The 13267-nt window shown below is 39.1% G+C and overlaps 1 protein-coding gene across 1 annotated transcript in view; it reads right to left on the bottom strand.

Annotated features, from left to right (window-relative positions):
- Positions 1–7906: 7906 nt before the first annotated feature.
- The window catches only part of ptprn2 (protein tyrosine phosphatase receptor type N2), a 130294-nt gene continuing 124933 nt past the window's right edge, over positions 7907–13267 (bottom strand). The window contains exons 20-22 of the mRNA XM_073488589.1: positions 12843–12907; positions 10105–10178; positions 7907–7978 (exon numbers count right to left, since the gene is read on the bottom strand). Coding sequence (XP_073344690.1) covers positions 7907–7978; positions 10105–10178; positions 12843–12907 — 211 coding nt within the window. The remainder of the gene's footprint in view (positions 7979–10104; positions 10179–12842; positions 12908–13267) is intronic.

Below are 13267 nucleotides of genomic sequence, written 5' to 3'. Positions count from 1 at the left end.
ACTGCCACTCATTTGTAAATGTAGTTTTGATCTGCTGTATTCATACTGTATATGAAATGCGTGTTTCAGAGTTAGCAGCAGACTTTTCATGTAGTTATGAGTGAGAGGGATTAAGATAATGTAAGTTAGGTTCACTGAATGTTTAGATAATTTAATGTTATAATGTAATTTGGAGTTTTCTTGGTTTAAATCTTTATTGAACAGGTCAGGTTAACTATTTCATGTCAGCCTTCCTCTAAAGGTGCAAGCTAATGTTAGTTCTGACAGTGAAGCTAGTTCAGTTAGCTAGAAACAACTTATCTCTAGGTGCAAACTAGTTACTGTATGTAGTGAGACCCCCTATTTAATTCAGTAATCTCCACTTGGTAAACATTTATGTTAAAACTAGGCCAAGTTTGAAGTTCATGAACAGTTGGTGCAGCGGGTTACTGAGGAGGATCCAATGTGATGAACCAGAGCAGCAACCTCTCTTTACTTAAAACTGTTTCAGCGTCGTTTTAATCTTCCTTTGTAAAAAACAAAACAAATGTTACTTGGAGATGCAAATTCTGATGCTTGAAACATTGTTTGTAGCTGATTAAAACTGTTTTGTTTGTGTGCTCAGTAGTTTGTTCAAAGATAAGGGGGGGAGAAAAAAAAGGCTTTTGCAAATATTTATCCCAGAGCTACATGCTGTTGTGCTGCGTTAAGATCTGGTAAAATCACATCAGTTTTTTATCTTAGCTATGCTTGCTCCACATTTTAAATCACAAATCATTGCATAAGCATGTGTATGCATAACTATTCAGGCAAGATCAATTTTCTCAGGATCAGCGTTTTGATGAACAGAGACAGAAGAAGGGAGATACTAGCCAGGAGTGCCAAGTTTAAAAGCTTGTTTGTTTCTTAAGAAGATCAAAGGTATCAAGGCCTTGGACAGACATGAGAGGCACAGCCTCTACAATCTGCTCTCCATTCACTCTCAACAACATCAGCAAAGAAAAACACGGCTTTTCTCTTTGGGAAATCCTGGAAAGCGTCCCAGACAGTTTTTCCAACAAGCAAACACTCTGGGATCTCCCAGGCCTCTCCGTGGGGAAATGACATGTTTGTCAGCATGTTGTGTATTAACATTCAAAAGTTGAATGATCCACAGGTGGGTTTTTTTTTTTTTGGACTTAAAAAAAAGCTAAAGCGCCTCTTGGACTTGGCTCCACATCCTAAAGTTAAGTAGCTGCGTTTTTAATGTACTCAGCAATTACTTTTTAAGCAACCAAGTAGATCTGATTAAAGCCGCAGTCAAGTTTCCCCCCATAATTCAACGGGACATGGTTTAATAGCAAAATCAATTATTTTTGTTGACTTGTCCACAATATTTTAAGTGGATATTTCACCCATGAGACTATTAGACCAAATGCTAATAACAGCAATTGACCGCAAGTCAACTGAAGTATATCTAATGCAGTGGTTACCAAACCTTTTATTCCCAGCGCCCTGTACCTCCACAGCCCCGTGAGACGGGCTCGAGGAGACGACTCCCTCCATGACTTCATGAAATTGTTCAAGAAAACTCAGCGGCCGTGGTGGATCCATGCACCTGCGAAGCCAGGCCCATTATGAACACATCTATTGTAGTTGTTTACCCTCTTTTCCCTTTTTTTCCCCTCATTATCAATGGTATTTACATATTATCACCTTTTATGGTGAGCTTGTTAGCTTACAGTTGGCCATTTACACATCCAGCAGTCACGGAGCAACATAAGCAGTCAATGGAAACTGTGTTTATGCCGACCTAACAAACGTAAGTCCAACACTCCTTTTTCTTTTCTGTTTTTAGAGCTTTTTTTGCAGAAAACAGCTGGCAGCTCCACCTGGAAACTATCTGTTCGTTCATGTTGTGTCGGAAAAATAGAGAAAAAGCTCAAGTTGGGAAAACAACTCTGACAGTCGCCGAGTTGATTTCACATGACGCTGAAACATGCTGGACGAGAGTAAACTTGATGGTAAGAAACTTTCATCAAAGTCAAGTACTGCACATCAAGTTTTGGCTGACATGTATTTTTAGGTTGTAGCTGTTCTGAGCCAACTTCTGAACAACTTCTTTCTGGCGTCCATGTTGCCTCCGACACTCCGACATCAGAAGAACGACTTCCAAACTGGGGAAGTGGGACCACCCGAGGAACACGTGAACGCAGCATATGGTTATGAAACTAAATCAATGACCTGAAAGATGCTAAAAAATAAAAGCTCTAACCCATCGTGCTGATGGGAACTGCAGAGCCAGGTAATAATTCCCTGTGAAGTCATCAGTCCAAGCAACCAATTTATCATACGAGAAGTTACGTGACCTGTTGCTAATATACAATATTGATTAAAGCTTCTTCTGAAAGTGGATTTTAAATAAACATCAAGTATTGTTAAGTTGGTCCAGAGGTTTAATGCTTCTGCAAACCACTGATGTGTTCACATTAGACGTTTATGACCTGACTTTCATATTGGGAAGTGGAGAGGAGAGAGTACTGCCGAGCCAGTGACCACAGTTCGAGTCCATTTCAACAACTGTAAGCTTGAAACCACTGGATTTTATTTGAGGAAGGACTGAAGGACAATTTCACGCCGTGTTTGTGGCGACAAAAACAGGTATTTTAAGCCAAGAACATGATGTTTTTCCAACACTAACCAAATGTTTTTTATGCCTAAACCTAACCGGAGAATAAGCACAGGGATCGTACAAAATAAAATTGAAAACTGAACCAGAAGAAACAGAACTGAATCCAGTCGGTGATTATAAATTCCCTAAAAACTAGCCTTGTACCATTTTGTAATCCTTTTTTGCATATTTATTATCTCATCTTCAAATATGTGAATGTGTTTTCTTATCAAATCATAATTTCTATTTTTCTTTAATTAGCTGAGCTGCTTCACTTGAATCGCTGCTCTAATGAAAGACAGAGTTATCCGCAGAGAAACTCCTGGCTGGTCGATTGCATTTCCTTTTTAGACTGCATGAATTTACAAGTGTGTCAGAAGAACTGAGAGCCAACAGTGATTACAATAAACCATAGAGAGATCATCAAAGAGTGGGCAGGAGCTGTAAGACTCGCTGAGGTCCATGGCTGAAAAGGCCCACTCGACGTTCTTGGCGGTGTGTGGAGGCCCCTCTGAGGAACCTTCACTGTGTGTCTTTTAATCTGCTTGTTTCAGGACTGAATGATTCATCGGCTTTGAGATGGCTTTACTTCAAAAAGATGTGTTTCCTCATTTCATGCATGTGACTTTTCACTTTTGTGTTCCTGCTGATTTTACCGCTTTTCTTTTTTTGGTTGTAGAAATCCAGTCTCCACGATTGCCAGGCAGAGTTTGAGAGTATTTTCTGGTGGCACCAAGATTTCACAGGCATTTTCCTACTTTACATTCATTTATATCCCTGTGATACACCAGCACTCCTCACCAGCAGTTAGATATGCTGAATTTTGACGGATCTCACTCCAAAGACTTATCCGAGCTTAAGCAGTAATTTAGAAATCCCTAAATTAAAAATCACTTTGAGTTAAACCAAGCATCCAAAGAGTCAATACACAGTATCTAATTTTGTGACTTTTGCGGCGCGCATTAATCCTCCCAAATGGGAGCTGACAGGATATCACATGGTATTGTAGCACACCAGATACCTCAGGAAGCAATTACCATGAATACATTTTCTAATAAACTTGTACCCATCAGATGATAAGCAATTAAACATGCGTAATTATGGTTTCCATACAGTAATTTCTAAGCTGATTAGGTTTGTGTGCTTTACAACCTGAATGGGAGAATATTAATAGGGCTTTGGTTTGGTGTTGCTGGTTAGCGGTGGCAGCTCATCAGCAAAATCATATGCAAATGAGGCCTCAGGAAGTGCATGAAGCCTCATTCCCGGCTATTAGAACTGTCAGGGGAGGGAGGGACATGTCAACGGGCAGCGCACACATTAATGCGAGTCCACACGTGAAGCACACACACAGCAGTGAAAGGTAGGAGATTATATAGTGTCTATACATGCTATACATGCAGGATCCTTTTTGTGTGTCGTGTGAAAACGGATTTACCTTCAGGTAGTGAAAGTTTTACTGCTGATCAATAATATGTGGTTGTATCAGCTGATATGTAAAGATACCAATGAGGATACTTTTAGTGTTAGGGTTAGGGTTAGGCACCCTTTAAACACGGTTTATAAGCTGGGAGTAACGGCTTTATCAGTGGCTAATAAGGCTTTATAGATCAGTTATAAACCATTTATGAGAACAACATTTGGGTTGCCAGGTTGTGAAACACGCCTTTGACATATCAATAAAACACGCTCTACTTGACATATCAATATTTATCATTAGTGAGGCCCATTCCTCCTTATTTACTAATACTAATATTGACTTCACGTTTGTAAAAGCAAGTGACATGCTGGAGGATAAACACATTATCACATTTTAATGGCTTGTAACTCATCTGCAAAACATTTATATATAGATTATTAACAATTAATAAAGGATTTTATACTTTATAAAGAAGAAAGTTATGTTTTCACCCATGTTTGTTTGTTGGTTGGTTAGTTTGTCATGAGGATTACACAAAAACTACTCAATGAATTTCCATGAGACTTGGATGGAGGATGTGTCTCAGCCCAGAGAAGACCCCATTAACTTTTGGTGTGGATCTAGATAAAGAGAAGGAGCCAGGATTTTTTTCTCACTTTCTTTAACATTGCGAGATAGAGCATTTTTCAGCATTTTTGGTTTAAAATGTACTGAGAGTGATACAGGGCTATCGAGTTTGATAGTGGATTATGCTTGATTGAGTGCCATTCTAGTTTAACCAGTGAATTTCTTATTACCCATGCCGTAAAAAAGTTAAGACAGACATACTACTCTACTTTACATGTGTGTTGGTGTGAGAAAATTGTACTTGAGTAAATGTACTTAGTTACACTCAATCACTAACACGTACCCAGGTACACTCTGCTGATTACCCAGGTGAAATTAAGTACATTTAACCAAAAAGATGAGCGAGCAGCCCAACTCGCTGAGGAAGATCCTGACAAGTGGTCGAGCGTTAACATTTCCAATCATCGCTGAACTTCCTTACTTTAAGACGACGACTGTCACGATGGTATTTTGCAGGATTAAAACCTATTTTTGGTCATTTATTAACTGGAAAAATCCCTTTAATCATCACAAAACAACACAAAATGATTGGAATAAATGCACATGCACACTAAGGCAGGTTTAATTATCAAGAGAAAGTGACCTGTTTTTAAGCCATTTTTAAAAATAGGTCACAAACCTCTGCATAAAAAGTCACCGGCAAAACAATAAATCGAGCTGTAAGCTGAAACAATAATAAAACAAAGAAAAACAAAACTAAAATAAGCAATAACTCTCCAACAACAGTAAGTTAAAAGTTACATCCTTCAGTAAATATTGATAAAATTGGACTTTTGGAGCGACTGAGCCTCCCCCGCTGCTGCTGTAATATTGCGAGAGGACCTCGGTGGCTGTAATACATGACTGATTTCATTTTAAATCCCAGCCACTTTCTCCTCTGACAGAGCCGCTGAACCAAACATTTCATCTGTGCAAACCTGCAAGTCTCTCCCAGACACAAACCCTCAGGGAGCGTGATACATCTTTTCTTTGTGACTTTACTAAGGCTACCATTCAATCAAATGCCATTCGGCCTGTTTGTGCGCGCACGCGTGTGTGTGTGTGTGTGTGTCAGAAACAACATTAAACACCAGACAGCAAAGCAGTATAATCTGTTCGGATTTATTATCAACCTGAATGTTACTTTTCACACAAAATATATAGTTCTCATTGAGGCTCTCAGTATACATTTCATATAGCACTATGTAGGGATTCATAAAGTCATTCATCGTCTCTATAGAGGGAATAATCTGTCATGTTGCACAAAATATCACAATATACCAGAGATGGAGGGACGAACAAATTAAGCAACAATCCCGATATAAGTTCTGCTTAAATATATTGTCACTATCGATACATAGGAACTATCTCAGTGGGTTTATTTCTATTACATTTAATATTAACAGAGTTGTTCATGTAACAAAACAGATCGATGCAATGAGGAATTAAAAAACACCTGATATGTTGCAAAAATCATGACCTGTGAGGCTTTTTTAAGTACCAGAACATCTGCGGGTTTAATACAGGAGTGAGATGTCCGGACCCAAAATACAACAATACACACACAAACATACACACTTGAACATGTGATGCTGCTGAGTATATAGTGTTTGATTCAGATCACAGAGGAGAAGGAAACATGTGAGGGGGTTTTTATTTCCAAAACGCTATAATCTGTACAATATTGTGATTTTTTTACAGGCAAGGACTTACTTTACTTACATATTATCTCTTGTTTATTATCTATAAAAGTGCTATAGTTGAGAGCTGCAACAATTAGTCGGTTAATCGATCGGCAAAGAAATTAATTAATCGTTTGTGACGTTTGCGAGCGAAAACGTCAAATATTGTCTGGTTCCAGCCTCTAAAATGTGATAAAATGCTGTTTTTCCTTGTCAGATATGGAATTTTTTTTTTACAGATTTGAGACTGTTAATCAGATAAATAAGCAGATTAAAGACAATTAACTGGCAACCATTTTGATATTCAATTCATCGTTTGTGTCATTTTCAAGCAAAAACCAGAAATATTCACAGATTCTAGTTTCTTTTTAGTTTTTTTTTTAAAGATTTTAGACTGTTAATCAGAAGAATAAGCAGACTGAGGACATTATTAGTATTTAATTGGCAACCAGTTTGTTATTCGATCAATCGTTTGCCATTTTTTAAGGAAAAATGACAAAAAAACTTTGGTTCCAGCCTCTCAAATATGACAATTAGTTTTTTCTTTCCCACAGACGCCATGAAATAGATTCTTTTTTCAATGATTCTAGGCTGTAATCATAAAAATTAGGGAGACTGAAGACAATCAACTGGCAACAATTTTGATATTCAATTAACCGTTTGCAATTTTTCAAACAAAAACCTTAAATATTTACTGATTCTAGCCACTCAAATATGACAGTTTCATGTTTTTTTGCTGATATATGACAGAAAATTGAATATTTTTAGGATTTAGACTGCGAAAGCACACTGAAGAAATTTCCGTGGCCACTAAGAATTAAACTTTTGCTAATAATGGCAAATATTTTCTGGTTCAAGCCTCTCAAATATGAAAATTTGATGTTTTTCTTTGTCATACATGCCTTAAAATAGAATTTTTAAGATGTTATACTGTTAATCAGAAAAAAGGCAGATTATGGCCTCTAAGCATTTAATTTTGTACTATTTTTTGGCATTTCAGCGTATTAATCAATAATGAAAATAATCCTTAGTTGCAGCCCTACTATAGTTTGTTTTAAACTTGTTATTTAAAGCATCTGTATCAGTTTTTTCAACGGCAGATAGCTAATTTTGGAACAAAAACCTTCACTTGACATCACGTAAACAGCTCTTCAGTGGCACTAAAACGGTATGTTCAGGAACAACATCACAGTTATAGAGGACCAGGGTTCATATCGACAAAAAAGTCTCACAGTAGGAGGGCTGATCTGAGGTCTCACAACAGATCAGATCAGATCCCGCTGGTCCGCTCTCTCTCCCGAATCGCTTAAAAAAAACAAAAAACGACACAGATCCCAGATCAACAGTCGTACTCTGAGGCGAGCTCTTTGTGAATATGGATCCAGGTCAGATATCTGGCACGACATTCATAAGTATACAGTATATATAGAGGTGAAGAGGAGGCAGAGACAGAAGAAGAGAAACAGAGCGAGGAGAGGGAAGGGCAGAGAGAGATGTCAGTCTTGAGTGGGCAGAGGAAACCGGTGCTCAGCGAGCGAGGAGAAGAAGAAGGTGGGGGATGCGGTGCCTTCACTGAGGAAGCGCTTTCAGGATGGCGTTCACCTCCTCTGCCACGGCTGTCAGCGCAAACTCAAACTGCTCCTGAGGAGGAGGAGGAGGTGGTGGAGGAGGCACAGATGCAGGGAGAGAAGGAAGGGAAGGGAAGTTTTAGTGTGTAACAGCTCAGGAAAAGCATTTCAGAATGATTGGCAGCTGACCCTACGCTGGATGTGCCTGACCACAGACTGGAGGTGAAGGTGAACCACTCTCTGAGTGCACGAGCACCCGGCACCGCCATCGATCCGGCCAGGTGTGTCTTAAAATAAAGCTTTTGAGTCAAGCTGTCTCTCAGCTCTGTGTGTGTGCGTATGTTTGTGAATCCGACTCATAGTTTTCCCAGAGGAGCACAAAAGGGGGTGATTGATGTTTGCCCCATGGACCTGGTGATTTTTATATTCCTCTCCTCTCCCCAGGCTGCAGGCCACGGGGTCCTCTCACAGAGAAAAAGTACGTAGGAGTTTGGAGGGAGCAGCCTTTAGATGTGTCAACACATAGGCTGCCATAGTCTGGCCCGAGGATAGGCTAAATCAATACAGAGGAGTCACTGGTGGCTGTGCCGCTCCCTTTGCAGTGGAGATTATGTGGAGTGATTAGGTTTCTATTTTTATTTGTTCTGGTGTTGTGATCGGGTCGAAAATATGTAAGCACAGCCATCTGTGTCCTCATCGCAGTGTATCTAATCCCAAAGTTCTGTGTTAAAAAAGATACTTTTCAAAGCAGGTATTGAATGAGCAGTGTTGTTCACGTTTACACCACTGGGGGGAGATCAATCTCTGCTCGACAGACGAGAGATGGACGCTCGAGTGAGAAATAAAAACTGGTCACACATGCTGTAATTACTGCATGTTGATGTCTGTCAAAAGGAGTAACTAGAAAAAGAAGAGAAATAAACGTTCTCTCCAAAAAAATAAAGTGGCAACATCAGGAAGAAAAAAAGATAATTGGTTGTCCAATCATTGAAACCCTAACTCTAAATTTCATACCTCATTACGATCTAATTTCTGTGCAGACCCAGCATGGATCCACCAAGTGGAATCAACAATACTCCCAATATAATTTCACTTAGACTTGTCAGAAAAAGAAGAAGAGAGAGTGTTTGGAAAGCTTTTCAGTGCTGAACAGAGCAGCATTAATGAAGCATCGAGGAACACTGGAGTCTGTTAGCATGCAGCGTCCATAAATATTATCACCCACTGCTGCATGAGGTTTATTATTGTTATTGTTATTGTTATTGTTATTATTATTCCTTCCAATTACAATGGAGAGGAAAAAGAGACATCCTACCTTTTATTTGCCTTAGTGAATGACACACACTGAACTATTTCCAAAAATGTCCTGTTGTGATATTAACTTGTGAGAATAAAGAATTGTATAAAATCTACAGTTCAGGTCAGGTAAAGTGTATAAAGATGAACAAGAAATAAAAAGGCAAAGACAATTTTCAACATGGTATGTGGTATTTGATGTACTTTTTCAGTCATTTTTTGAGCAAATAAACCAAATATTAGCTTGTCCTAGCTTTTCAAATGTGAGGATTTGCAGCTTTTATGGGTTAAATGTCATTATTATTCATTTTTAAAAATATTTTTTTATTTATTTATGCCTAAACAAACTAAATAATCAAACTCTCTTCCTTTTCATGACTGAATAAACAAACTGACCTTAAAGGACAACACAATTTCATACTATTTTACTCTAGCTTCAAACAGTGTTCTGGGGACCTTATTTTCCTCTGAGAACAGCTCGTTTATTCAGTTATGGAAAAGATAAATATTTCTGAGTTTGTATTTTTACCTTATTACTATTGTAAACATTAAAAGTATGAGTTTAACAGTCCAGGATTTAAAAAAGTATGTTTATAATGTTTGTTTCAGTGACAGGATCTTAAAATGCCTTAGTGTCACAAATTATTCCTGTAACAGAAGATCTTGGTCAGCCTCTCTGTGTCTTGTGATAAATGTGGAACAGTGAGTTATTATCTTCCAAGACAATGTTTTTCTAATCCTGAAGCAGTTATCAATTACCACATCATTTCCCCCGATCCTATGCACATGAAGAAGACAATCGTCTATTTGAATGACTGCAACCCCTCCTCCCTCCCTCCCTCCCTGCTCCCCTTGCCTCCCCCTCCCCCCCACCTCTCTAACTCAAAGCCGGGGGAACCTTACCTTTGTCTGGACCATGCCAGCTCTCTGGTCTCTCAAGTGCTCCAGGGTAGCGGCAATATCAATCTCTTTAGCACCTGCAACAGACCGAAAATTGGACTGAGTTCAAAGCAGCGGAGTAATCCAGCTCACATCTGTCAATCTCTCTTTATACTGGGCTCCCTTTGGAACAGCGCAGCGATTGAAAATTATTACATTCATCCCTCGAAAGACTTGGACGAGAGCCACAGACTGTTTCTCGATAAAATATGCAAGAGGATATTTTCGGGGGTCTGGGAAATGTGCAATAATGCATTCAAAAACGCTAAGCGCTGGCTTCTCTCTGAGAATCTTGTTCAAAAATTGGTTTAGATTATGTCCAACTATAAAGTCAACTATAAAGTCTGCGGAGAGCTTTTTGATACAACAATATCCAAGTGTGCGTGCATGTGTGTGTGTGAACCAACAAACTCTAATTAAAATGATTTATAGCCGTTGCAGCAGCCATACTGATGATTAACCTATGCAACAGTTGCTCGCCTTCAACAGTGATCAGCTGCCGTTGAGTTAAATCTGTTTTGGCTTCGAGAGTGTGTGATGTTAATCTGGAAATCTTATTCTACTTTCAGATTTATGGATTTCAAGCAGCTCATTTGAGATGGAGGGAGGAGAAAACCAGGGAGCCCCTGAACCTCAAGATGTTTTTTTTTTAAAAAGTGAGGCAGAGAAAGGAAGCAAAAAAAGAGATGGAGCGAGAGCGAAAATGTATGTAAGTGTGTGGGTGAGAGAGAGTGAAAAAGGGGGATTTAATGCAGCTGGACTTAGTACTCAAAGTACTCTAGTGCTCCGACAAGACTTTCATGTCTCAGAAGGGCTGGATTCCAAAGTAAAGCTGAAGAGAGGCTCTTCTACCAAAAGAAGAAGAAGAAAAAAAGCTTTGGAGAGTGAGATTATGTTCATTTTATAAGTTCGATTCTGGAGCAGGAAACAAAAGGTTAAAAAGAGACCGGGTGGCACCTTTCATCACCGCGGACAACGGCGCATTCGTCACTGAGCTGAACCACATGAACTCCATCAGGACGGGTCAGCCTTATTACTGTTTTACAGACAGTGAAGGGAAGGTCTGCTCTAACGTGGTCTGACGGGACAGGATCACAGGAGGAGGGCATGCAGGGAGTGAGAGTAAAGGGTAGAGGGTCAAAGGGCGGAGGGCGGAGGGCAGGCCGAGCTATGGGGTGCTTTAAAGGCAGCCTTTGGAAGAATGCAACAATAGATGGCTGCATCCAAATGTGCTCGCATGTAAAACTGGGAAAAGTTAAAGATCCGCTCCAAGACTAGTGTCTGACACAGTTTAAAGTATAATTACCACTTTAAAATCCTTTAAATGGCACCTCCCTAATTAAAAATTACATACATACATACATACATGCACAATACATCGTTTCAGTGTCGACTTGGGAATGTGCGCATGTGCAAAAGTCACGTTGCAGGATGTGCGATGTCATGTCAGGGAAATTAACTCTTTTTTTGCTGCTTGATACAAAAGTCTCCATCACTGATCCACAAGAGAAATCTGTCTGATAAGTCATAATTTAGACCAATTAAAGGTTAATCTAATACTTTGGAGTTTGTTGCCACAAACAGTGAACCACCAATCAATCTCTCAAAAAAAAAAAAAAAAAAATCAACCAAAGCATTCTCTAATGATTAATTACTTCCAAATGGAGCTATTCGGGTTATCTGGAGGAAATTACTATATTTTGTCATATCGCAATATATCTTCTGTAAAGTCTATTCTCAGGTTTTCACATCACACCAGGTTCGGCTTGCCAAACAATTTGTGATGTCACAAATCATTCTTGTAGCTCCGCCTCCTAAAATCTTTACACTTTTAGCAGATGAATGTGAAAACAGCCTTCTAGTGTCAAACTGTGCTCATACATCATTTCTACACACATTCAACTGTAGGAACAAGAAGAAAAACAGATTTTTTACCAGAGGGGGAGTTTAAATTTTATGCTAGTTATTCTTTAATCCTGCTTACAACTCTTCAACTAAGAGTTTGCCCTACAATTTAGAAACAAATCCACCTTCAAACTATTTCGGTTTTGCATTGAATGAAAACACCCACAAAGATCCTGTTCAGGTAGCTTTTCTTGCCCAGGTGTTTTATATCTATTTGGATAATACATTCTCCAGACTGTTTTTTCATTATACAATGCAAACTCAACAGATCAAAATCAGTGAAAATAAAGCAACTGGGCAACAGATTTAAAACATCCTGGCGCTTTCAGGCAGTTTAGTTGACATGTGTGAATCACCGATCATATGTGGAAAAAACAGGATACGGTATAAAGGGTAAACATTGTCCTATAATAAAATAATAAAAGCAATTGTTCCCATTAAATATTAAATATTGATTCAAACCATTGGAGCAACATTTCCAAATTCTGATTTTCAACATATTTCACCTTTAAACATTTCATTTCCATGCATGTGCCATCTAAATTCATGTCGCAGTTGTGCTGCGGGTCAATATGGCGTGACGGCAGCTTAAATAGATAATTACTAATGTGGGCGCAGGTTTCTTTTTTTCATTTTCCCTCTCTCTGTTTTCTCTTTGTTCCACTCCCTCCACTCCTTCCAGCTCCCTCCGTGTCTGCCTCTCCAGGCCTCAGAAAAGTCACCCTCTAATGCATCCCCAAGACCCTCTGAGGAGAATGAGAGGCTTTAGCGTTGCCAGGGAAGCCATTGATCGTTACCTTTAGCCATCCTATTGAGGACCATGTCAATCAGAATGTAAGTCCCACTCCTGCCAGCTCCATCACTGCAGAGAGTCATGGAGAGAGAGAGAAAGAGAGAGAGATGGAGATCATTAAGGTGGCAGAGTGATGCTTTAATCTCAAGAGTGTTTCTCTTATAAGGAAACAAATTGCTCATTTACATCTGCATCTGCTGAAAGAATGTGCAGTAAACACAGATCAGTCTATGCATACAGATACACACCTGCTTAAAATAAAGATAAAACAGAATACTTAAATTGGAAAAATCAATAATAATCTTATAAAAAATACCTGATAGGTTTTGAAAATTTGATGTTCCAATAAATGTGACTATGTTAAACCTTTGCACACGAGTGCATGTGTGGTCTGGAGACTTGCTCGGCTATTGGGGAGAGGGGAATGGT

Source organism: Pagrus major, chromosome 19, assembly GCF_040436345.1.
Source record: "Pagrus major chromosome 19, Pma_NU_1.0".
Taxonomy (NCBI): domain Eukaryota; kingdom Metazoa; phylum Chordata; class Actinopteri; order Spariformes; family Sparidae; genus Pagrus; species Pagrus major.
This window is presented reverse-complemented; position numbering and strand designations above follow the sequence as displayed.